Below are 27,696 nucleotides of genomic sequence, written 5' to 3'. Positions count from 1 at the left end.
CCTTTGTGGGCGGCAATCAGGGGTAAGTAGGTAAGGTTATAAAGTAAGTCTGGAGCTTCGTGAGCCTGATGATCGTCGCCTTGCTAGAGGGAGTTGCTCATTGCTCTACATAGTTATATATTCCTGTAACTGTTTTACAGGTGGCGCCCAGTCTTGGTATTTATACTTATTTCACTCACCGTTTATTCATTTCATATTTTCAATAGCATGCAAATGTTACAATACCAAGCTGGTTTCAGGAAAGGGAGGTCGTGTACAGAACAGATATTCAACCTCAAGGGTATTCTAAGGACTAGCTCATTGAGGGGCTGGAACACTGTGGTAATCTTAATTGATTTCCAAAAAGCACAGGACTCAATTGATACACAGATATTATTTAATGTCCTAGAAGAGTTTGGAATCAACAGGAAAATGAGAGAAATAATAAAACAAACCCTGACAGACACCATCTCAAAAATAAAATTCGCTGGAGAAATATCTGATCCATTCCAAATAAAGACAGGAGTCAGACAAGGAGATGGATTATCACCCATCCTGTTTAACACTGTATTGGAGAAAGTCATAAGAACCTGGGAAAACTCTCTGAAAGTAGAAGGCAAACAGGGAATTCATCTTGGGTGCAAGGGATAAAACTTGGAAATTAAATGTCTGGCATTTGCTGATGATCTTGCTCTCTTAGCTCAAAACAGAGAGGATGTCCAAAGGATGCTGGAGCTTCATGACACTGTGAAGAAAACAGGTCTGAAAGTTTCCTACGAAAAGACGAAGTACGTGGAGTACCGACATCAGGGAGAGAAAAGCATGGAAGTGAAGTGTGGAAAGATTAGAAGAGTAGAAATGTTTAAGTAGAGTAGACGTCCGATATAGCGAGTATGGCATATAACGAGAACCACGTTATACCGATAATGCTACGCTGTTCCTTCAAAATTCCTATATTAAACTGTGTATTATCCTTCGGTTATTACGAGCGATTAAGCATGCGCGATTTTTTCCGTTACCGATATTTATGCACCCCAGCGATTATATTGCATTCGTTTATCTTCGGTACCGTTTCCTCGCTACGACCACTAGCAAGTTCTCGTCAACATTCGAAGGTGATGTCGGAGTCTATTAGTAATGCCCGTCGACTGCTGTTCCGTAAAGAATATTCGAAATGAAAGAAAACATATTTTCATAATAAATGCGTAAATAACGTGTCTGATAACAGTTCTTAACTCGTTAAAAATAAAGGCTGACTAAATTATCACTTAATTTTAATGCTAAATACTGCAATTAAGTAAAAATGGGATACACCTCGAGATATGGCAGAGTGCATATTTGATTTCACAGGTTAGTTTACATTTTCTCGAAACTTGTTAAATTCCGGAAAGGTTATCATCATGTAAATTTATAGCGAGAAAGTTGTAATTTCTCTACTGGCGCTTGAAATATGTTTTCATCATATGTATAGTACGGTTAAGTTAGGATAGGTGACGCAGTTTGAATAAGGAAACTGAAACCTTCGCCACAAAATGCGACTGATCCTCTTTGGTACGCAGTTTTCTCCCTATGTGCATTTGCGAGCTCTCTCGTCGACATTTGAAGGCGATGTTGGATGAAGTCAAATAAATATTAAACTTTATTTATTCCACCTATTCAATACATAAACATATATTTTAATAATGAATTAAATCTGTCGATAAAATTATAGGGACATGTTTCGCCCTTTAATTAAGGGCATTTTCAGCCTTAATCTCAAAGTGAAAGTTAATTAATCAGGTACCTGATTGTAATTAAATTACCTATGAATGTGAAGAAGGTGTTGGAAAAGAGCGAAATGGTTGACAATAGTTATGAAATTCTTAATATGAGGCCTTAATAAAGTCTAAAATACAAATAGTCGTAAATTTATACACGTTCTTGAATGTAGTTAAGAAATTCTTGAAATGAGGCCTTAATAAAGTCTAAAATACAAATAGTTGTGAATTTATACACTTCAATGTCCTTGTTTAGAAATTGGTAACAAATTGTATATTGGTGGTTTTATAAGAACGTAAATTTTGTAAAGTGGCGTCCTGTGGATGTTGAGGGCGTTAGAGGAAATTTTTGGATCTTAAACAGATTGAATGTCACAATAATAATAATGAAAATGTAGTTGATAATTCCAAATGGAGTATTAATGCATATTAAATCTGGTAGAGAGACGTTTCCGTTGCCCACTTCAAGTGAGGTTTATAATAAATTCTTACGTCGAAACAAGTAAAGCGGGGCCTTTTGATGGTTGAGGATGTTCGAGAAAATTTATGGGGTGTTAAACACTTCAAACGTCAGGATAAAGGTGAAGAATGTAGTTAATAACGTAGAATGGACTTTAAACACAATATTAAAAAATTAGTAAAGAGACGTTTCTGTTGTTCACTTCAAGTGGTGTTTATAATAATATGTGAAGTGATAAAACTGTAGTCTTCTACAAGCACGAGAGAAGAAGAGTGCTTGAAGGTAAGCTGCTGTGTTAAAAGTTAGCTGGAAGGAACAGCTGTAGTCTCTTGTATAGAGTCGTAAGGGAAGATTGGATTGAAGTCTGTAACAATAGGAGATTTACGTGTTAAAGAATGAATTTGAATGAAAGGAGAGTTTAAAGAGAAATCGAAGTGTGTAAAACCACTTACCTCTTTATTAATGTTGAAATTGGTTGATAAAGAAGATTTGGAGAGAAAACGTTGTGTGTAATTTCATTTATTTTCAATTGTAATATTATTCAATAGTTGCTATGGTAGCGTTGAAATGATTGATATTTAAGTTACTAGTGTTACAGATGATGTGAGGGTCGAAGCGGTGTGCCAAGTTTATATGTTATTGGCCGTGGCGGGTAACGGGAACTGAGTTCAATTCTTAGAACAATATAAAGAGAAACGATATCAACAGTATCAAGTGGAATTCAAATAAAAGTTGGAACCAGTCTATAGTCAATCTTCTGTGAGGAGAGAAATTAGCCTTTGTCTTGAATTACGATGCGGGAGCGAGGGAAAGTTTGACAGTAAACATCCAAAATTATAAAGTTAAATAAGGACTCAGTTAATTTTGCTAAAAAGGTGTTCTGTAAAGGGTTGATGGCATAAAAAATAAAACTGTAGCATTAATAGTTTGGCGAAGCAAAGGGTTTTTTTGAAAAGGTAAGTTTAGTCCTTTCAGAGCATGTAAGAGTGAGGGAGAGTGTTTGATGGTAAGTAATTTTTTACAGAGATTTTGGTTAGAAGTAATAAGGAGGGGAATTTAATATTAAACGTATGAGATTATAGAGTTAACCAGTAGTTGATACTTGTTACTTGTGCTTCTGGTATGATAACGGTGTGAGGATATGGGAGGTGGATGTGGTGAGGTGGGGGTAGGGTGGGGTGTTAATTTTATTTGTTGTTGGTAGTGGTTGGATTGTGGGTACGGGCAGGGCAGGAGTTGTGTTTTTTGAAATTAATGGGGACTTTGAAGTTAATAATTTAATATTATTTAGATTGTTATGTTGATTTAAATTTAGTGATTGCAGTAATTTTGGTAAAGTTTCGTATAATGGGATTTTTACTTCAACTATATCATTGAGGTTTAAATTTTTGCTATAGTATTGGTCTAATATATATATATATATATATATATATATATATATATATATATGTTTTCTAATTCATTCATTAATTTACTTTTACCTACTTTTTAAATAATTGTGAGGTCTTGATCTATAGTGGTGAAATGATGTCCTGTTTCTTTCATATGGGAACTAATAGCTGAGAATTTGTTGTGTTTGATGGCATCAAAATGTTCCAAGTACCTAGTTTGAAAGCTTCGGCCTGTTTGACCAATGTAAGAGGCGAAACATTGTGTGCATGCGAGTTTATATATGCCTGAACCTGTTTAAAGTTGTTGTTTGAATTGATTGTGTTGTGATTGAAGAATAATTTTTGGTTGGTGTTGGATGTTCTAAAGGTTATGCAAGTGTTTTGTTATTTTATGGAGTTTGAAATTTGGTAAATGTCTGGACTGTTGTATGTGAAAGTAATAAACTTATTCTTTTTGGGTTTCACAGGGTGAGTTTTGTTGTTAATTTGAGTTTGATTTTGCTGATTAAATTGTTAATTGTTTCTAGTTTATACTCATTATTTTTTGCTAAGTTTTTATATAATTGAGTTCTCTTTTTAGGTTTTAAGGTGATAGAGGGATTTTAAAGGCTTTGTAAATTAAGCTGTGAAAGGTAGCTAGTTTATGGGATTTTGGGTGTAATTAAGTATCTTTTATTGTTGTTGAGGTGTGAGTAGGTTTCCTATAAATTTGGAAGTCAAAGTTATCATTATTATGTGTTACTGTGATGTCTAAGATATTTAAGGATCCGTTGATTTCGTCTTCTTTAGTAAATTTTATATTTTGGTCTAAGTTGTTTAAAAAATTTAAAATATTAGTACTGTTATTGAGTTATTTATCAATAATTACAAATGTGTCATCTACATATCGAAGCCACAAGTTAAGGCCTACTATATTAGTAGCAATTTTAATATGTTCTAAAGAATCTAAATAGATGTCGGCTAAGATGCCAGATAAGGGATCTCCCATGGCTAGGCCATCCTGATGGTAGATTTTACCATTAAATGTAAAATACCGGTAGTTTTTAGAACAAAGTTTAGGAGACTTAAGAATTCTTCCAATTCGAGTTTGCTAAGTTTAATGTGTTTAGTGAGGTTGTTTTTGATAATATTAAGTTTCGTTGACTGGTACGTTAGAATACATGTTGGCGATATCAAAAGAGCACATATTGTGGTTGGGTAGTAAGGTGAATTCTTTTAAAATATTACAGAAATCAGAATTTTTATTGGGGATTTATTGTTAAAATGTAATGTTTTTTGAGAAAGCTGTGGATATATTTTGAGGTTTTATATGTTGGACTATTTCTGCAATTGATGATTGGACGTATAGGTATATCTTTCTTATGGAATTTAGGTAAAACACTTGCTGTGGGAGTATTAGGGTTCATATGTAATTTTTTTGCTGTTCTTGTTCATTTAGTAAAAATGAAGAGTTCTTTAATAATGTTTTAAAATTTTGTTGGATTTATTGTGGGATCTTTATTAATTACTGTGTAAGTTTCGTTTGTGAAAAAATCTTCAGTTTTCTTAATATAGTCTTTTTTATTTAATAAAACAATAGTTTCCCCTTGTCAGCTTTAATTGTTATTATATTGTTATCTTTTATTTTGTTTTTATGTCTTTAATTATTTTAGTATGGTTAAGATTAGCATTTTTATTTAATCCCTCAGTTAATGTTGGTAGTTTCTTTTTTATTTCGTGTCTAGTATCATTTTGTAATTCCAAAGGTAGTTTTGAGATATTCGTCTCAACTTCTGCTATGGTGGTGATGATATCGTTTTCTTTATGTATACTAGGCCAATTATGTTTTAATCCTTTATTTAAGAATTCCAATTACTTATCTGAAAAGATCGTACTTGTTAAGTTAATTGCGGCGGGTGTGTTGTTGAAAGAAGGAGTCTTTTTGTGTCTATCTTCTTGCCTTTTAGGTAACTGTAGTTGATTTTCTTTTAAAAAGGCGAGTTTTTTATCTAACATTATTTGTTTCTTATTTAGGATAATATTCAATTTGTAATCTACATGCAATTGAAATGAATTCCATTCTATAGGGGCTAGAAATTGAGACACCGATAAGTGTAGTCTGTATAGTAAGTTTAAAAGGGACTTCTTTCTGTATAAAGTTTTAATTTCGTTTTTACGCCAAATTTCATTGGTTTTGTTTTGAGTTTTGATTAAATAAGGAGAAGATACGTTTTTTCTTTGGACATGTCTCAAAAATCTTGGTACCAATTTTAGTCAAAGACATTCTTTTAAAAAGGTTATATCTTTAATGAAACTGCCGATCTTAACTTTCAGGTTGAGATATTTGTTTAACATACGGTTTGCCTGGTTGGCTTTTACATTACATGTTATAATTCTCATGTTTAGGTCCGTATTGAAATGTACAATGAAGTCAAATAAATATTAAAGTTTATTTATTCCACCTGTTCAATACATAAAAAGAAATTTGGCCGAATTTGCAAGCAGGAAGAAGAAAGTTATCTTTTTTATGGGAATATTAAAAGCTCTATTAATGAGACAGTAGAAGGTTCTTTTTTTATGTTGACTAGGGTGATTAGAATATTTTCTAATAATGGAATTATAATGAGAACTCGCACCAGCCATCATCACCCCACACAAATGATGCAATATGTACCTGGCATGCTTCTTGCTAATGGTGGTGGAAAGGGTTGCCATCTTTCACATTTCTGTATGTACACTGTACCAACTTCAACACACATATTACCCACAATCCAAATTTTCAACCAACTTTCATATTTCGAAAAAAAATGTGGGGATTATTTGCATATATGCACTATTGCCTGAATCTAGATGATGATAATTTATATATACAGGTAAATATGCTAAATCATCAAATCAAAGTTGACACCATAATTACTTTATACTTTCAGTACGAAAATGGACCATTATTATCAGAGTCTTTCCGTTGATTGCATAGTATTTCAGAGTGATATCAATGACATGATATGGAAATATTGTAAGTCAATGGAAACTTTTTCCAACTGAACAAGTAGTAATATCAGGTACAATGCCACTGCTCAAATATTGATGAGTTAGATCAGGGCCTCTCAAACGCCCGTAATCTCATGCGTGCAAACAGCGGCGCAGAGTTCCTGTGCACAGTGCGTCGGTCCCATTCGGCTAGGCTCGGACCAACGCCTCGTCTCCGGGCTATTCGGCTAAGCTCGGCTCAACTCAGCTCGGATTTGGAGCACTACGGAGCAAGTGAGGAAGAGGGAGACAGGGGGAGCGAGAGAGACATGCATGGGGAAAGAGAGAGACAGCGCTATTGCTCCAAATCGAGGAGTGGGGTCTGCATTCTGGACAACCAAGCGAAGTCGTATTTGCCCGTGAGATATTATGGCTTGGTTCATGTTTAAATCATTGAGTGGAAACTTGTCCCAGTAGATGACATGTCTTTGATCAGAGTATTTCCAAATTAGTATCAACTTCAAGCCATGGATTGGTCTGCAATATTAGACAATTAACTTACGAAATATTGAACATGTGTGTGATTCTAGAAGTAATTAAAGAGAATCAGTGTGCATTAGTCTACTAAAAACATAAGAGTGCCATGATCTACTACCATGGACAAAATTTACAAGCATTATCCAAAATAGCGAGGTGGATAACTGAATATCTCAAGATCAGGAAGTTGACTTGCCACTGAAGAGCTGAATAGAGGAAGAGGGCATCCTAAGGCAACATGGAAACAAACTGCTGAGGCTACCTTAAGGAAACGTGAAGTGCCATTAGATCTGGTGCAAGAACACTGGACACACTCTCTCCGAGTCAGACAACTCGACCCTGAATGAGCTCGGGAGTGCCCGTTTTATGGCTACATATACGGCCAGCAAAGAACGTAGTTCACTTGACAGAAGAATGGATGCTAACAGGTCTGTCTCAACAAACTTGGCTGGTGCAAGCATCACTTCAAGGACAACTGCTTAGGGATTTAATGGGTAAGAGGCATTCTTAACTGTTGCAGTGACTTCCTTCTGAGATTTGGAAAAACATAAAGCAAGCGTGCAGAGTAAAATTCTTTGTTCTGTATGTTTCCTTATTATTACAATTTATTTTAATTAAAACAAAACAAAAATTGTAGACACACTACCAATATCTTGGTTCATATATTAAGCCAATATAATCACTTGGCTAAAATAACTTTTCAAAGTGGGTTGGTATACACTGTCAGCCTAAATTTTGATCATGAAAAAAATGGTGCTGAAGACATTTGATAGCTAAGACACTGATGTATTTAAATTACTTATTACAAAGGTTTTAGCTCATAAACTTGATATCTGCAACCTAAAAGTAGCCGAAAAAATTGCTGTAGTTATCACATATCATAGTACTGTCAAAAATGGAATTATTTATAAAATATAATAATTTAAGAGAAAAACCGACCTTTACCTCACAAGTCCATCATTATACACAAATATTCTTAGAGGATCGCAAGAAGTCATCAGAACATAGATGCGGAGGTCAAATTTGAATCCATCGATAAGAAAGGGCTGTAAAGAAAATCACATATCAGCATTTAATACCTCCATTACTGTATTATTATTTGTATATCCTGTGCATCAATGTATGACATAAGCTATATTTTAAGACACCAGGAAAGATATAAATAATGATCCCTTAGTTTTTCATACATTTGGTAATTTAACTAGAATGATTATGTACTGCAATGAACTAAAATGTACAGTGATCTTCATTCAATTATAATTACACCATCACTTTAAGTACCTATGTTAAATGATAACTTTGTGAATTCTTACTGCCTTATCTGGAACTTACTTCATGAGATGCTTACTGCAGATGATAAAACATGCTTTTTTACTCATTTAAATTACCAGAACAGATTTTTTGAAATTTGTGATATATTACTTCATTCTTTCAAAAGATCTCATTTCACAAACAGGTTTATAGTGAGTAATATGTCTTTTCAAGTCATGAATATACACAAAGCTGGGCAAGAAACTGTTAATCCATTGTTAATTAATGAAGTTGACAAAATTCCTTGAATTTAACTTTCAAGTTAAACTAAAAAAATATTAATGGTTTTCTTAACCTCCATTAACTTTAGGCTGTTACATTCGTTGTTGATGCTACGCTCGTGTGTTAGGCAAATCAAATAACAAACGAATTAATGCGAGGTGCGAATGCGACGCATACATAAGTGTTATGCTAGGCATGGCGTGGGTGTGAGTAGGAACGCTATTGTGAAGTGTTAGTATTTTACGACTAACAACATCAGTGCTGTTGTGTCTCAAATCAGAATGGTGATTGATTTTTGAAATATTTAAAACCTAACATTTTTACTATGAGTAAAATAGTGCCCCTTTTTGGTTTGATGAATCCAAATAAGACGTAGAAGCGGGGAGCGAGTCGTGAGGAGGAGGGGCGACGAATTCCTTGGGTGTGTCGGATGTTCGTGGAGGGGGTGTCGCATTAAAGGGCGGTAGAGCAGTAGCTGTTTTTACAGAGGAAGTATTATTAGCGGTTGTATAATTAAACATTCTCATAAGTTATTATTATTTATATTGAAAAGGGAGAGTAGTTCTGGAATTTTTTCTATTGCTGGACTTTTAATTTCTTAAGTATCATTTAAATTTTAATTTCATTTAAAATGCTGGTCTAAGAATATGTAAATGTTCTCAAACTCTGTCATAAGTTTACTTTTATTGATGTATTTCAAGATTTGAAGGTCTTTTTCAATTGTAAAACTGTAACCAGTTTCTTCCATATGGGTGCTAATGGCGGAATACTTTTTATGTTTCGTAGCGTTGTAGTCTTCAAGGTATCTGGTCAAAAAGCTACGTCCAGTCTGTCCGATATAGGAAAATCCACAATGGGTGCATTTAAGCCTACAGATACCAGAGTTCGAGAATTTATTGTGGTTAATGTTAACTATACCTGAATTGAAGAATATATTACGGTTCGTATATCGGGTTCTATAAGCGATATTAATACCGTATTTCTTTAGAGGGTTAGTAACTTGAAATAGGCCTGAGTTCGTGTAGGTAAAGGCAGCATATTTCGCTTTTATAGGCTTGTCCGGAATCAATTTCGCTGCGGTTTTTAATTTTATCTTGATGATTTTATTAATCATCAAGGGATTATAGCCATTAATTCTGGCCAAATCCTTCATATAGTTAATTTTTTTGCGATTTTCAGTTGTGAGCGGGATTTTTAATGCTCTGTAGACAAGACTAAAAAATGCAGCCTGTTTATGAGATTGCGGATGTAAGGAATCGCGTCTTATAGTGAGCAAAAGAAGGCTTTCTAAATATTTGAAAAATGAACTTATTTTCCCTTGAAACGTTTAAATCCAAAAAGTTTAGAGAACCATTGATCTCGTCTTCCTTAGTGAATTTGACATCATTGTCAAGCTCATTAAGGGATGTTAGCACGCTGTGACTTATCATTTTTCTGTGTATCTTTTTTTTTTGCTAGTTGTTTTACGTCGCACCGACACAGATAGGTCTTATGGCGACGATGGGGCAGGAAAGGGCTTGGAGTGGGAAGGAAGCGGCCGTGGCCTTAATTAAGGTACAGCCCTAGCATTTGCCTGGTGTGAAAATGGGAAACCACGGAAAACCATTTTCAGGGCTGCCGACAGAGGCGTTCGAACCTACTATCTCCCGAATACTGGATACTGGCCGCACTTAAGCGACTGTAGCTATCGAGCTCGGTTTTCTGTGTATGTATAATGGCAAAACTGTCAACATACCTTAACCATAATCGAAGACCATTGATATTATTGATTATTTTCTTATTTTCCAAATCCATAAAGATAGTAGCTAGAATGCCCGAGATCGGGTCGCCCATTGCTATGCCCTATTGATTATATATTTTATTATTGAAGGTGAAATAGTTATTATTAAGTACAAATTCTAACAAACTGATGAGATTATCTATTTCACATTTGCTAAGGTTACTGTGTTTTAAAAGGTTTGTTTTAATAATCTTAACAGTTTTGCTTACCGGAATATTGGTATACATATTGGTAATATCATAGGATACCATTACGTGATGATGCACAAGATTGAATTTCGATAGTTTTTCACAAAATTCAACAGAATTTCTTATATAGGCTGTGTTATTGTATTTAAAGTGTTTACTGAGAAAATTATGCAAACATTTGGAACTTTGTAAGAAGGGCTGTTCATGCAGTTAATAATGGGGGATATAGGTACGTCTTTTTTATGGATTTTTGGCAAAGCTTTTGCAGTTGGGAGTTTTGGGTTCATTATTATAAGTTACTGATATTCGTGTTCTTGTAATAAGGACGGTAGATTCTTCAATAGGTTCTTCAAACCGTTGGATTTTGGGGGTGGGATCTTTATTATTATTCAAGACACCTCATGATTATTTTATAAATCAATGAGTGTATTGTATTGAGTAGGTGGTTGTAAATAAAAGGATTTTATAATTTTAATACTGTGTTAATCAGGGTTGCATTGCAACCTGGAATAGAAAAATAAAACTGACAAATTTTAAGCAGCACACTAAATGTTTTAATGTCGGGGCTACATTTGAAAAGCTCACACCATTGCTTATCTAATGTTGTATGATTATCAATTTTGGAACTACTAGAGTAATTCTCAAGAAGTTCAGAATCATCTATCTCCACACCTTTAGACTGCAAATCCTTGAGACACAGAAGAACATCTTCAAATGTTTCGTATTATGATTTTTCATCCACTGAAAACACTTAAATTCTTCCATCGTAGGGTTATGTCTGTTTAACAGATATTGAATGTACATTTCATAAACACCAACATGTTCTACAAATGCAATGCATTCTCCTTCGAATCCATTTTCAGTAGGGATTTCAGCGACTGTTTGACTTTAAGAGGCATAAATTTATTTTCCATCCTATAACTCAGTGTGGCCATAGTTGAATCTAATAGCCTACAGTATATCACAGACTTCTGCTATAGAGATTGCTTCTTTTTCAGTGGATGAAACTTTATTGTGCATAGTGGAATGAATAAACCACAGGTAAAACTCACAAAACTTGTTTTCAAAAAAAGGAACCTAATTACAGGAGGAACACAATGAGACAGAAAGTACAACTGTAGAGCTGGAAACAGTTTTAGTACTCTTTCTACAGAAGGAAACAAACTTAACCACCTTGTTTTACTGTGACCTTGATCGAAAAATAAAATGTAAAACAAGCTCTGGCCATTTTAAAAAAAATAGTGCAACACTTAAATAAAGTGTGTATCTCAAGAAAATTACAGATTTTCTGGATTTGAAAACACCTGCCAATTGGTTTAGAAATAATTTGTTCAGAGTGGATGATAGCTAATTTAAAGTGCATTTGACGGGATAAGGTACAATAAGAGTTTTAGAGAACTGGATGGGCATCTTAATTGCACTTTTTACAGAAACTGTCTTTATGGTTTAAGACATCGAGAATTAATATTGTAGCGAGTTGACGGGGTAATAGGATCAATTAACACTAGACTGGTAGCTTCAGTACTAAGATTTATTAGCTAGGCACTAAACTACACACGACTACACACAACTTTTGCTCATAACACATACTTACGCAGTTCGCGCGCTCTCTCCCCCTTCGTTTCTCACTTCTCACACTACAGAGTTTTACACTCACACACAAGGTCCCGCGTCGCACGGCCACACGCTCTCTCCTTCGCCGACAGTCCGCACTGAACCACACTAGTCCGATAATCACGGCAGTTCACATACTTCACTATACTGGCGGTCGCTCACGACTGAACGACACCAACTTCTAACTCAGTCTAACTCTCACTAACTCCAGGCAGGTCGTTCCTCTCTTATATACCTGTGCTGGCTCTTCTAGAATCGTCCGGATGCTGATGGATCCAGGAACATCGCGAGATGGAACACTCCAGATTAATCGTGGAGTCATTTGCATACTCCTCTGCTACGGAACCACGAGCGGAAGCGAATGGGGCTGGCCCAGCACTTAAACGCTGCTAGTGATTGGTGCAGTTGAAGCGTAAGGGGTGGGACTATACGGTGCCGGGCCGGGCGCACTGCCAATTGACACGCCGCACGCTATGACCATTACACTTCCCCCTCCTCAAGGCTGCTCGTCCCGAGCTGCTCCGCGATACGGTGCCAAGCGATCCAGGTGAACAACCATCATCTTCCATATGGGAGGCCGCCAGATCCGGTAGACGACGTCGTTGATCCTGGTGATGATTGTATACGGGCCATCCCATTGTGGCTACAGTTTCGGTGACTTCCCTTTTGTCCGCACCGGACAGCCACGCTCTATCACCTTCTTGGAAACCCGCAGAGTTCGCGCGCATGTCGTGGTGGGCTTTCATCCTGTCGCTGGCTACCATTAGATGATAACGGCCATAATCGTGGATGTGGTCGAGCCAATCCACCAACTCCCATGCATAGTCTGTCGCTGGTTGCTGCTGGTCTGGTGCAGACCCGAACATTAGATCGCATGGCATTCGGAGCTCCCTTTCGAAGACCATGTTGGCAGGTGTCATGCCCGTCGTCTCATGGGTGGACGCTCGATAGGCCATCAAGAAGAAGGGGGCCCTCTCGTCCCAGTCCTTCTGGTGCGCCGAAACCACCTTCCTGAGGTGCTCTTCGACGGTTTTCACAAAACGCTCCACCATACCATCTGAGGGTGGAGAGGCGTCGTACGTGTCTTCCGCACTCCTAAGCGTTGCAGAACCTCTTGCATCAACCTGGAATCAAAGTTTCTGCCTTGGTTGCTATGAAGTTCCCTCGGGACACCGAATCGACAGAAGAAGTTCTTGACCAAGACGTCGGCCACAATCAATGCCTCTTGGTTCGGGATGGCGTAGACCTCCGGCCACTTTGTGAAGTAGTCCATAGCCAGGAGTAGGTAACGGTTCCCAGCGTCAGATTCGGAGAATGGTCCAGCGACATCAATGGCGATCCTCTCGAATGGTGTTCGAACGTTGTACTGCATCATTTGGCCCATACTCCTGGTAGGTGGACCCCGGCTCGCCGTGCAGGTGTCACACAACTGGCACATCCTCTCAACTTCGTTCCTCAAGTGCACCCAGTAGTAACGTTGTCGGGCACGATCTAGTGTCTTATTCACTCTCAAGTGGCCGGCAGTAACACCCGCGAACAACTCGGTCAGCACCACATTTCTTATGCTCCTGGGGATTATCAGCTGTGCAATGTGCTTCTTTCCGTCGGTTGATTCCCACGTGTGGGTAAGTACCCCGTCACTAACCATGAGAGACGACCACTCTGCCCAGTACGCCTTATAGGTTGGACTGCTTTCGGCGATGTCTTTCCATTCCGGACTCTGCCCCGACTCTACCTCTCGTAAGATCAGCCCGATGCCGTCATCCTTCAGCTGCTCCCTCCTGAGGGCATCTCGATCCCATCCTTCAGCGGCGGTAGCCCTCACGGCCCGGACGTCCACGATGCCTGCCTGTCTCTCCACTTTCTGGCAGTGAGTACAGTTCGCAGGGCATGGTCTTCTCGATAGAGCGTCGGCGTTGCAGTGCTTCTTTCCTTGTCGGTGCTCGGTGGTGAAGTCGTGCTCCTGAAGGCGTTGCACCTAGCGAGCTGTCTGACCTTTCAGGTTTTTGAAGCTTAGGAGCCAGGTCAATGCGGAGTGGTCGGTGCGTATACGGAAAGGCTGCTCATACAGATGCTTGTGGAAGTGCTCCAAGGTCTTCAAGATGGCCAGCAATTCCCAACGCGTCACGCAGTAATTTCTCTCAGCTTTTGACAACGTCTTGCTGAAATAGGCGATCACCTTCTCCTGGCCATCGTGCGCTTGTGGCAGTACCCCACCAACTCCCACGTCGCTGGCGTCGGTATCGACGATGAACTTCTCCCAAGGCTTGGGGTATCCGAGGATGGGTGCAGTACACAGCGACTCCTTCAGCTTCCGGAAGGCAGTCTCCGCCTCGCTTGACCACTGGAAAGACCTCCTCTCCTCGATGAGTCGTGTAAGAGGCTTTGAGATGTCTGCGTAGCCAGCTATAAATCTGTGGTAATACGTTTAAAGGCCAGGAAAACTCCTTAGTTCTCGCTTGTCTTTCGCCACTGGCCAGTCCCTGACAGCGTCTAACTTCTCCGGATCCGTGGCTACTCCATCCGATGATATGATGTGGCCCAGGTAGCGGACTTCCTTCTGGAACAGCTGGCATTTTGGGGGATTTAGCTTTAGGTGAGCCCGACGTAGTCTGTCGAACACTTTCCGCAGGTTCTCCACGTGCTTTTTGAACGTGCGTCCCATAATAATTATGTCGTCCAGGTACACGAGGCAAGCGCCGTGAGTTAGCCCCCTCAGCACGGCCTCTATCAGTCGCTCGAAAGTCGCCGGCGAGATGCAGAGGCCGAAGGGCATCACGGTGAACTTGTAGAGCCCTTGGCCGTTGAGAACGCCGTCTTCTCCTTGTCTTCCGGATGGAGCGCTACTTGCCAGTATCCAGACTTCAGGTCCAAAGTCGAAAACCACTGGGCTCCAGATAACGTTTCCAGGGTATCATCTATCCGAGGTAACGGGAAACACTCCTTCTTCGTGATGTCGTTCAACTTCCGGTAATCGACGCAGAAACGGAGTTCACCGTTCTTTTTCTTCACCAGGACGAATGGCGATGATCACGGGCTGTTCGACTCCTCGGTGACTCCCCGTTGCTTCATGTCATCTAGCATCTGGTCGATTTCCACCTTCTTCGCCAGGGGTACCGTACGAGCTGGCTGTCGGACTGGAGAGGCGTCGCCGGTGTTAATCTGATGGTACACTCTGCCCGTCTTTCCGTAGTCACCTCCGGCAGTGAAGATGTCCTGAAACACATGGATTAGTTCCTCCCTGAGCTGTCTCGCCTCTAAATATTTCCGGGCGTCCGATATAATCTTCCGGAGCTTATCCAATCCTTCGCCTGCTTCCAGGGTCTGTGCGTCTTCGTCGTCCACAGGCACGACGCACGTGACTGGTTCACAAGTCCCAAGCACGGTCCCGCTGTGTACCCTCTGCTCCCGCGACGTCGAATTCGATATTCGTACCGGCACGCAGCTTCGTGCCAGAACGAGCGTCCTGGCCAGGTAGAATCCTTGTTCGGTGGTCGTCGAACCGGGTTCCACGAACACGCTGTCCCCTTGTATGGGTTCTTCTAACCGTGCCGTAAGCATCACCTCGCTGTTGACTGGTATAACTTCTTCGCTGGCCAACGTTAACCGCGCTACTCGAGTGTGTGTCCCTGGGCGTCGCAGCATTACCTCTTATTTGCCGAGCCACAATACACGTCGTCCCACATCGACAGTCGCCTCGTATTTCCGTAGCGCGACTAGGCCCAGGATGACCTCATACGTGATGGCGGCGATGAAGCCCCAGACTCGTAGGCGCCGTTGTCCCAGCGTCAGTTGAAGTAGCGCCTCCTTCAAGACAGGGATGGTGTCTCCTGAGGCCGTTCGCAGCAAATAAGGGCGTTGGGGTTCCCTTTCTGGCTGTCCCTCAGCGATGTCCGGCATGGCTATGGTCAATGCCGCTCCCGTGTCTATAGTGAATAGGCACGGCTTGTCTCCAAGCCACCCGCCGGCGATCAAGTTGTCGTCGCTCCGCTCGGTGACCACATTTAGCGTGAAACGAGGGGACGGTAGTGACGGTGCCGACGAGTCCCTCTCCTTGTCGACCCTTACTCGTTTCCCTGATAATGGGCCGCCTCCATATGGTAGTTCCTCCGCAGGTGACCACGCTCGCCGCAATTCCAACAGGTGATCTCGTTGGTGTGTCGGCGTCTCAGCGGCGGCGTGCGTCGTTCTCCCGTAACGGCGCGGGTCTCCGGCGCGTCCTCGCTTCTCACGGCTCGTATTCTTGGAGACGGTGCCGTGGTTCCCTTCACTGCCTCCACCCTCACGGCCTCTGAGGCAAAGCTCCCCGCTGAGCATCAGATTTTGACACATCTCAGCGTCGCGGAGCCCATCAATGAATGTATATGTTGCCTCACATTGAATGTGGTCCAGAGGCAGCCCATCCAGAGCCTTGTGGGCTAGCTGCTCCGCATCTTGCGCGAATTATTGCAGCGTCTCATTAGCGCGCTGGGTCCTCTTCCTTAGCTGGACTCAGCAGGCGGCTGCCAGCTGGTAGTCACCGTATCGGCTGTCGAGCGCTGTAACGACCTCGTCGTAAGTGGCACCCGGCTGAAGGCTGTGTAGTACTTCCGCTGCTGGTCCTTGCAGACCAGGCGATTAGGTACACGGCCCTTTCCTCCGATGTCCAACCGTTGTGCCCTCACTCGGTCTCGAATTGGGCCCGGAAGGTCCGCCAAGATGTTGTCCCGTCGAAGTGCGGGGGTTTTACTTTCCCGGCGCTGGAGCAGTTGTCGCTGCAGGTGGCCCAAGCACAAGTCTCCATGGCTGTCAATCTCGTACGCAGGGCATTTACTTCTTCTTTCAGGTCTCGAACCCATGACTCCACAACCTGCGGTATTTCTTTGATCTGTTTTTCAACCAGTTCCTGTACGTCCTGCATAATGTCACTCTTTAGTTTTCCTTCGAGAGAGCGCATTTCGTGTTCTAATTTACCTTGTCCACCCTTAAGTTCATTTAATTCCAGTTTCAGTTCGCTCTTGATTTCGCCCTGTTTGGATGAGAGTTCGGTGAAATTACTGAGGAGAGCCTGAAACTGTTCGCTATCCATTTTACGATTCACTAGAAATTCCTAGTTACGAAATTACTGCTACCAGTCGTTCCCGATTCTGACACCAGTTGCAGCGAGTTGGCGGGGTAGTAGGATCAAGTAACACTAGACTGGTAGCTTCAATACTAAGATTTATTAGCTAGGCACTAAACTACACAACTTTTGCCCATAACACACACTTACGCAGTTCGCGCGCTCTCTCTCCCTTCGTTTCTCATTTGTTCTCACACTACACAGTTTTACACTTACATATAAGGTCCCGCGTCGCACGGCTACACGTTCTCTCCTTCGCCGACAGCCCGCACTGTAGTACACTAGTCCGATAATCACGGCAGTTCACATACTTCACTATACTGGCAGTCGCTCACGACTGAACGACAACAACTCAGTCTAACTCTCACTAACTCCAGGCAGGCCGTTCCTCTCTTATATACCTCCGCTGGCTCTTCTAGAATCGTCGGGATGATGGATGGATCCAGGAACATCGCGAGATGAACACTCCAGCTTAATCGTGGAGTCATTTGCATACTCCTCTGCTACGGGACCGCGAGCGGAAGCAAGTGGGGCTGGCCTAGCACTTAAACGCTGATAGTGATGGGCGCAGTTGAAGCGTAAGGGGTGGGACTCTACGGTGCCGGGCCGGGCCCACTGCCACTTAACATGGCGGACGCTATGACCATTACAATATGATTAAGAATTAACCACTCACTGCAGAAATATTGCAGCATTCATCTCATTCAGTATCTGTCTTATTAAATTTCAGAATGATGAATTATTAGAGGGTTACAGAATATCCCTAAATTTTTACGGATTTATAAAAAATTATATCGCTGTACCTATAGGAGATATTTACATGTTTCTTTTTTCTTTGTGCTCGTTGAAGCATCTAGTTACAAAATGTTTGTTTCAAATTAGCTACCACCATACCATATTTTGTGAATAAAAAGAGGGGTTGGATTACTAAGTAAGTACAGTTTACTGAAATACTGTTATATTGACCCTATTTTGATAATGTAAAATGTGCACTGCAATTATAAAACAACAATAATAATGAAAATGATATAAAATGTAACCGGTACTAGGGCGGTTACACAAATACACAGTTAAAAGGCAGGAAAATAAAAGCAATTACACGATACCTTAAACACTACACACACTATAAACATCGGATGAACTGCGCAGACCTGAGCCGAAAACAACACAAGTAAATATCAGGGCATGCAACCTGACGGTAATAAAATAAGGGACAATCGTTGCCATAAGACCTATCTGTGTCGGTGCGACGTAAAGCCCATAGCAACAAAAACAAGGGACATGGAATGGGACCGGGAACCAACCAAAGGCCATATGGATGCGAAGGTTGCGGCTTTCCGAAAAGACAACCGTGATCTCTGGATTACAAAATTTGACAACAAAATAACTACCGAACAAATTCAGCTGTACAGAAAATTTAGATACACACGACACACGAATTAGACGTTCTTTGACAAATACAAGTTAGCTGTTAAGCGAATACATCTCAGCACAAATCAAATTCTACAAGTACAATCTTGAAGGTAAGAGGAAACACAATATGCAATTACAATTTAAGAGTGAAACTAAACGTGCTTTTCACAACATCTGATTCGATGATTACACTTTCAGGTCCCTCTGACTGCAAGTTTGGACAACAATCAATACGGAATGTGCCCAACACGAGCTGCAATACATTGATGAATTCGTTGAGGTATGGAGTCAATAAGGCCCTTGATCGCTTCCTAAGGAATTGTGGCCCATGCTTGCTGCACTGCACGGGTCATGTTACATCCAGAGACTAAATGGAATGCACCCACCAGATTTTGTATTCTTTGGTTTTGAGAACGTTTTTGTTTTTGTACGAGAAATAACGATGTAAATAAAGTTTTAAGTTTGTGGAAAATAATAAAAGTCATCAGCTGTGTGACTATCAGACGAATTCCGTTTTATCGGGTAGATTTTCGGGTTCGACGTAACAGGTCATTTGTTCCAGAGTTGTGGGTGGCTGAGGACGGTTGGCCAGTTGTCGACCCATCATGTCCCACACGTGCTAAATAGGACTGAGGTCCGGGGATCTGGCGGGCCATTCTAAGGTTGTGATGTCGTGGAGAGCTTCTCTGGAGATGCGTGCAGTTTGAACCCGGGCATTATCCTGCTGAAATATCCCATTAGCAATGTTCGTCATCATAGGGACAACCACTGGATTGAGTACCCTATCAACGTATTGTCGAGCAGTCATAGTGCCCTCAACAAGCACTAACTGTGATTTTACATTAAAGCCAATAGCTCCCCAGATCATAATGCTTGGTGTTGGCCCTGTGTGCCTCTCGATTATAAGATCTGGGCGAGCCCTCTGCCCGGTACGTCGGCGCACACGATTCCGGCGATCACTGCGGGCATGACAGAAGCGCGATTCATCACTAATGACGACCTAGCCCCGGGGTAGCACTGATTTTTTGGACAAGTTTGAGGTGGGGGTGAAAGGAAACCACAGGAGTTTTCCCCTTACCCCGAAATGTTAGGGGAATAAAATCCACTCAGTGACCCTAAACTAAAACCTGCCTAACTATTATACTAAATCCATTGCACTAAAGGGGATAAATGCTAGAGGAATGCTAATGTGTTTACCTACACGATTACTCACTAGACGGCATCTAAAACTTTCAACTACCTTACAACACAAACTTATTAACTTACAACTAAAATCTTACAATAACCTTATAACAAACTTATCATTACCTTACAACTAAAATCTTACAAATAGCTTACAACTAAATCTACATTGTCACCAACAATGGTATTTACCTCTTTCCTTTTCCTTTCGGGGTCGCTCACCAATAGTGACACCGGGGTAAGGAAATTTTAAGATGGTGCAGAGACCTCGAAATCTAGGGGCCAACTTACTGGTAACATGGTCCGCACAGACAGATTGTGCGGTCTTCGACCGTGGTTGTAATTACGCAGGACCTTAGCGTAATAGACCTTTAAGTTTTTTCGTGCACGGTGCCAATTAGCTCAGATCTTTTCTGGGCTGGCATCGTCAGGCAGATCATTAATTGACCATAGATGTAAAAATGGCGACCAGTGCTTAGTAGCGTGTGTTTCAGTCTCCAGGTTTATCAGTGATTTGAAGGTGTAAGATCGGCATTTACGTGTGGAACTTTCAACTAAGTGATAAGTAAAACTACCGTGCTACGAACAGCCAGTTCAAAGTGTACCACAAGTAATTAAGAACATAATCCTTCTTGTAAACAGCCATGCCAGGGAAAGGAAAGGTAGTAACAACGGACAGCCCAGTGAAGCGCGCCCTACAGGAAGCTCTGAGAGACAAGGAAACACTCGCCACGCTAGCAAACATCATACAAGACCAGGTAGCCAGGGCCGTTATAGACCAACTTAAAGCTACGATAGATTTTAATACGAAAGTAATCGAGGAGATGAGGGAAGCGCTCGAAGCCAGAGACAAGATAATATCAGACCTCAGGGAGCAGCTCGAAACTAAAACCGATGCTCTCGAACAATATCAACGGCGGCAATCACTGCGTGTGTTCGGGGTGCGGGAATCGAGTGGTGAGGACACGGACAAAATTGTCATTGAGCTAGCTGACAGTATTGGAGTACATTTAACGCACGAGGACATAGACATAAGTCACAGGGTAGGCAAGATGAGTACAGATAAGCCGCGTCCGATAATAGTGAAGTTCGTGTCATACCGCAAACGGAACGAACTATTCAAATCTAAAAAGAAACTGAAAGGAACGGGCAAAACAATTAGAGAAGACCTCACGTCAATCAGGATGAAACTGTTGCAAGAAGCGATCACTAGATTTTCTGTGTCCAATTGTTGGACAATAGACGGTATGATTATTGTGAAACACAATGGTGTGAAATATCGTGTGTCGAGCAGAGCGGAATTGGACAGGATCAAATAAACCGACAGACTGAAACTAACATGACACTACACATTTTACAGTTTTAACTAACTTAGACACTAGACTTTTAATTACTAGACTATAATTACTATTCAAACTATTACTTTTAGGTTATATCTTCATTAGATTTACATATAATAACTAGGCAAGATAGCGTACAGGTTGGCAACTCAAAGCGAGAGTGCTGAACATGCTTCTATTTTCGGCAAGGTTACTGGTGGTCAGCTGAGCGGAATCTCCGCTCCCATACCTACACAGCCCCCTAGTACTAATCCGCTTACAAATGCTTTTAACAACTTTCCAAATTCCTTACAGGTAGTACATGCTAACGTTCAAAGTCTAATTCCTCACTTCCACGAACTCCGTAACATTATTGCTAATGTCAACCCTCACATCGTCATGAACGGAGAAACCTGGATGAAACCGTGGTTGTCAGATTCTCTTGTCCACCTCGAAAATTATACCTTGATCCGAAATGATCGCACAGGTAAAGCCGGCGGCGGAGTAGCTATGTATATTAGGAACGACTTAAAATATAAAATAATTTACAAAACAACTAGTGAATACTGCGCAAGGCCCGAGTTCATGTTCATTGAAATTGAGGCTTTAGGTGTAAAGTGCTTACTGAGTGTTGTGTATCGCCCACCAAAGATTGGATACATCACCGACCTTGAAGACATCTTACTTGACCTCCTACCCAGGTATGAGCATGTTTTATTACTAGGGGACCTCAATACTGACATCCTTAACGACAAAATGACTGAGACTAAACAACTAATCAACATATTTAAATCTTGTAACATGACGATTTTGCCACTTAAACCAACACATCACACAGCCACGTCACATACATTACTGGACTTAATTGTGACGAATAACCCTGACAGAGTACTGACCCACGGGCAAATGTCTGCTTGCGGACTATCCAATCACGACTTAATTTATTTAGCTTATTCACTTAAATGCCCCAAGTACAGACCTAAATTAATCACATTCAGAGATCCAAAACGTATAAATAACGAAGCCCTATTAGAAGATGCTGCAAACATACCTTGGCATAATGTCCATATTTTAGATAATATAGATGATAAAGTGGAGTTCTTAAACACACAACTGCTAGCTCTCCTTAATAAACACGCGCCAAAACGCACTGCTCGTGTAACACGCCCTGCGGCTCCATGGATGACGCAGGAAATACGAGACTTAATGACAGAGAGAGACAAAGCTTTCAGAAAATTTAAAACTAGCCAAATACCAAACGATTTTGACCTGTACAAGGCCCTTCGTAACAGAACCACACAGGCCGTAAGGAATGCTAAAATAAGACACTCACAGAACATTTTGCTAACCCGAAACACGACAACAATCTGGAAAACCGTTAAAAAAATGGGCATAGGCAGAAATAAAATACATACTGCTGACGTTAAAATATCACTGGATGATTTAAACCAATACTTTACTACAAGACCCGTTAACACTGACGAGACAACAAAAGAACAGACGATTAACAAAATTCTACACAATGGCAATACTAACAATGGAGGAGAACAGTTATATTTTTCCCTCGTAACTCCTGCAGAAGTAAGACAAATTGCACGATCAATAAAGACAACTGCGACAGGATGTGACGAGATTGTTCCACAGTTACTGTTAAAAACTCTAGATGTAATCCTACCAACTCTAACCCACATCATAAATACCTCACTGATAACCGGCATATTCCCTTCCCTTTGGAAATATGCAATTGTTCGCCCCCTCCCCAAGACCAACAATCCCGTGGAACCCAAAGACTATCGATCCATTTGCATTTTACCATTTCTGTCCAAAATTTTGGAGAAAATAGTTCACAGACAAATAACCGCATATTTAAATAACAATATGCTTCTTGACAAATACCAGTCTGGTTTTAGAAGCAATCATAGCACAACTACTGCACTGCTTAAAGTTACAAACGACATAGGAGTAGCTATGGATAAGGGAGAAGTTACTGTTTTAACTCTTCTAGACCTTAGTAAGGCCTTTGACTGCGTTGACACGGACATACTAATAGCAAAATTACGTGCTCTTAATTTCTCACAAAGCACACTATCCTGGATGTATTCCTATCTCTCTGATCGCCGGCAGTGTGTATCTACAGGTGAAAATTTCTCTTCATGGCAATCTGTAGAGACTGGAATACAACAGGGGTCAGTGCTAGCGCCACTCCTATTTTCGATCTTCATTTCAGGACTAACACAAGTAATTAAACATTGTCAATATCATGTGTACGCAGACGACATACAGATATATACACATGCACACCCTCGTGACTTACCGACTGCAATAAATAATATGAACGACGACCTAGGAAGAATATGTAGGTGGACCGATGACCATGCACTAAAAATCAATGCCCAAAAATCACAGTGTATTCTTTTAGCTACCCAAAAAACTCACGCACGACTTACAGACATCCATACCCACTCAGTAACATTAAGAGGCACTCAGTTACAATTCAAAGACACAGTTAAAAACTTAGGGATGATAATGGATAAAAACCTTAGTTAGAACGATCATGTAACAGGTATATGTCAGCGAGTGTTTTATTCCTTACATTCCCTTAAAAAACTCAGAGATCTACTCCCCCAAAATGTAAGAAAACTGCTTATCCAAAGTATGGTAATGCCAATATTCGACTACTGTGACGTAGTATACAGTAACCTGAATGCCTCACTTTCCATCAAGCTCCAAAAGGCACATAACGCATGCGTTCGATTTATTTCAGATATACCAAAGTTTAGCCATATTTCTCCCGCATTTGGTAGGCTTTCATGGCTACGCTTAAGAGAGCGACGAAATTTACACACTCTTTCCCTGTTACATCGTATACTGAACCTTAACACACCTGAATACCTTGCCACACAATTCCATTACCTAGCATCACCTTCTAGTATTCCTACCAGATCATCATCCACCGCAGTACTAAGCATTCCCATTCACCGCTCAACTGGCTACAGTAGATCATTTATAGTCGCCGCCAGCCGAATTTGGAATTCCCTACCTGCTGAAATTAGGAGCGTGTCAAACCACCTCCGCTTTAAGAAACTCTGTCAAACCTGGTTAATAAATAATAATGATTTCTTATAACATAGTAGGATTAGATCATAGTTAAGTTTTAGATTAATTAAAACATTTAATTGCTACCTTAAGATATTAAACTGTAGATAATTTAGTGTATATTTAACTCTTCATGTAGGTGTATGTATGGTCGGACAGAATAGCAGGCTTCATAGCCTGAGTCCCGCCATATAAAACAAGACAATAAATAAATAAATAAATAAATAAATAAATAAATAAATAAATAGATTTAATAGTGGAGAATTTTGAGTAAAGGCCAACATTAACGAAGCAGGGGTTTGCTTGTGGCTCTCATGGACAGCAGTGTTAAATGCAAACGACAACCAATTTAGTGATGAATCCCACTTAGAGTGGTCAGCGGAGTGATAAGTTATGAGTGCAGATCGCAGGTTACGATTCACTCTCTCAGCATAATTTGGCCTCAGGTAATACGGGGTAGTGGTTACATGAGCAATGGATAGATTAAAACAGAAATTCTGGAACTGAAGAGAAGTAAAAGCTCTTGCATTATCACTCACCAAAAATGGACAGGGTCCAAAAGAAGCAAATATCTGTTTCAAGCACGAGATGGTGGCGTTGGTGTTAGCCATCCGAGTTGGGAACAGCCACGTAAAACGCGAAAAGGCGTCAACACACACAAGTATGAAGCGATGGCAATTCCGTGATCTTGGGAACGGACAGATGTAGTCTATGAACAATCTCTCCATTGGCCAAGAAACTTGCTCGGAAGACAAGATATCTAGATGAATATTCGGGGTCGGTTTACTGATGTTGCAAGTCTTACAGGATTTGACAAAGGTACGGATCTCAATATCCATGGATTTTCAAATGAAGTGCTTACGAATTCTCTCTCTCGTTTTAAAAACGCCCAAAATGACCCCCCCTGGGGATTCATGAAAATATTTGAAGAGAGCCGGAACCAGGTGAGTTGGGACTACAAATTTGGGGTGTCTGCGACTGCGAGCAGGACAACACAAGACATCATTCTTAAGGATGTAAGGCTTAAAATTTTCACTGGATTTAATTCTGTCGATACTAGCTTTTAACGCACCGTCGTCCTCCTGTTTGGTTATATCTTTGAAACTATATTCACAAAGGCTGACACTTGTTCAGGAGAGGGGTCTGCAGGCTCTGGTTGAGGGTCACAGCTGCCTGGATAGAACATCCTACTGAGGCCATCAGCCACAACGTTTTCCGTGCCACGAATGTGGCAAGCTTCAAATTGGAAGGTTGAGATGCGCACTGTCCAACGCGCAAGACGACCGGTCCTTCGCGGTTTGGCCAGTACCCAACTCGACGCCTGATTATCAGTTTCCAGATAGCAAGGGAAATGTTCCAAGAACATTCTGAAGTGTTCTAAAGAGAAGATAATACTTAAGGCTTCCAACTCGCAAATGGATAATTTCGTTCAGCAGGATTCAGGGCAGGAGAAGCATAAGAAATAGGACGATGCCCCTCTTGAAATTCCTGAAGGAGAACACCGGATATGCCTGAGGAAGGAGCGTCAGTCTGAAGAATGAAGCGTTTAGAAATGTCTGGCATAGCCAGTACAGGAGTGTTACATAAGGCGGATTTCGTCGCTAAAGGGTTCACGTTGGGCATCACTCTACACAAATTTGGCATCCTTCCTACTCAAGGCATGTAATGGGGCTGCCCGTTCAGCAAAATTGGGAATGAATTTGCAAAAAAAAAAAATTAACCATGCCATGAATCTGGCTACAGCCTTGACATCCTTTGGCGTGGGAAAATTCTGGATGGCGGCAGTACAAGACTGATCGATTGAGACAACCTTCTCCGACACAATAGCCTAAGAAGGACATCTGCGGTTGTGCGAAAGAAACCTTGGTGGCCTTGAGGGTTAGACGTGCTTTACGCAGTCTTTCAAGCACTTCGTTGAGATGGACAAGGTGTTCCTCGAAGGTTTCGCTAAAGGTTACCAAATCGACAAGGTAATTATAAACGAACTTAATGTCAGATAAAACATAATCCAGTAACCGAGTAAGGACTGCAGCTCCCGTCACCAGTACGAATGGAACGTGCTCAAATTCATATAGGTTGCAATCGGTAGCAAAAGCTGTGAGGTGCTTGGATTCCTCGGCCAGAGGTATCTGGTAATATGGCTGATTTAAATCGTAGGTGATAAAAAAAAATTTTGGCATTAGCAAACCAAGAAAAACACGAGTGCAAGTCAGGAAGGGGAACAGATTGGAGGACCACCTTAGTCAACCACAGGACGATAACCACCTTGCGGTTTAGGGACCAGAAACATGGGAGAAGAATAGGCTGACTTAGAAGAGCGTATCACTCCGTCAGCGAGCATTTGGTCAATAATAGCCTTAAGGGCTTTCATTTTGGGAGGTGACAGCCGATATGGAGGAGAGCGAACAGGTATGTTATCCGTGACTTCAATTTTGTACTCCAAGACATTCGTGACACTTAACTTGTCGGTAAAGACATCAGGGAACTTATTGCAGAGTTTCCTAAGTTGGTTGGCATGCTCCTCGCGTAAATGATTAAAATTAAAAGTTTTGGGTTCGTCAGAATCTTCAGGAACAGCATTAACGTGACAAGGCAGAATAGGGGAGCGATCACACAGCTCAAAGGATCTTGCACAAAATTTAAAATGGAATCTATTGAACTGCAGGTGCATAATCATGCCAGTTTTAGGAATCAAACTGGCACCCAATATGTACTGACAGGATAAATCTTTTGCCACTAGTACTGGCATTTTCCATGTGAAATCACGGACTCTTATCTTGACATCTAGGGATCCTACAATGTTCAATGAGTTGGAATTAGCTGTATGACAGGTTAAGGACACGGGCTCTAATGTAACGCTCTGCTACCAATATGTAACCGGTACTAGGGCGGTTACACAGATACACAGTTAAAAGGCAGGAAAATAAAAGCAATTACGCAGTACCTTAAACACTACACACACTGTAAACATCGGATGAACTACGCAGACCTCAGCGGAAAACAACACAAGTAAATATCAGGGCGAGCAACTTGACGGTAATAAAACAAGGGACGTGGAACGGGACCGGGAACCAACCAAAGACCATACGGATGCGAAGGTTGCGGCTTTCCGAAAATACAACAGTGATATCTGGTTTTCAAAATATTATTTTCAAAATTTGACAATACAAAATAACTACCGAATAAATTCAGCGGTACAGAAAACCTAGATACACACAACACACGAATTAGACAAATACAATTTGTTGTTCCTTGACAAGAGCTTTACCTTAAGTCCAAAGAGTTAAGTGAATACATCTCAGCACAAATCAAATTCGACAAGAACAATCTTGAAGGTAAGAGGAAACACAATATGCAATTACAATTCGGAGTGAAACTAAATGTGCTTGTTCACAAC

The 27,696-nt window shown here is 40.9% G+C and overlaps 1 protein-coding gene across 1 annotated transcript in view; it reads right to left on the bottom strand.

Moving 5' to 3' along the window:
- LOC136879866 (tubulin polyglutamylase ttll6) overlaps positions 1-27,696 on the bottom strand; it is a 651,223-nt gene that overhangs the window by 290,378 nt on the left and 333,149 nt on the right. Inside the window, exon 7 of the mRNA XM_067153263.2 lies at positions 8,019-8,119. Coding sequence (XP_067009364.2) covers positions 8,019-8,119 — 101 coding nt within the window. The remainder of the gene's footprint in view (positions 1-8,018; positions 8,120-27,696) is intronic.

Source organism: Anabrus simplex, chromosome 1 (genome assembly GCF_040414725.1).
Source record: "Anabrus simplex isolate iqAnaSimp1 chromosome 1, ASM4041472v1, whole genome shotgun sequence".
NCBI classification, from domain to species: domain Eukaryota; kingdom Metazoa; phylum Arthropoda; class Insecta; order Orthoptera; family Tettigoniidae; genus Anabrus; species Anabrus simplex.
This window is presented reverse-complemented; position numbering and strand designations above follow the sequence as displayed.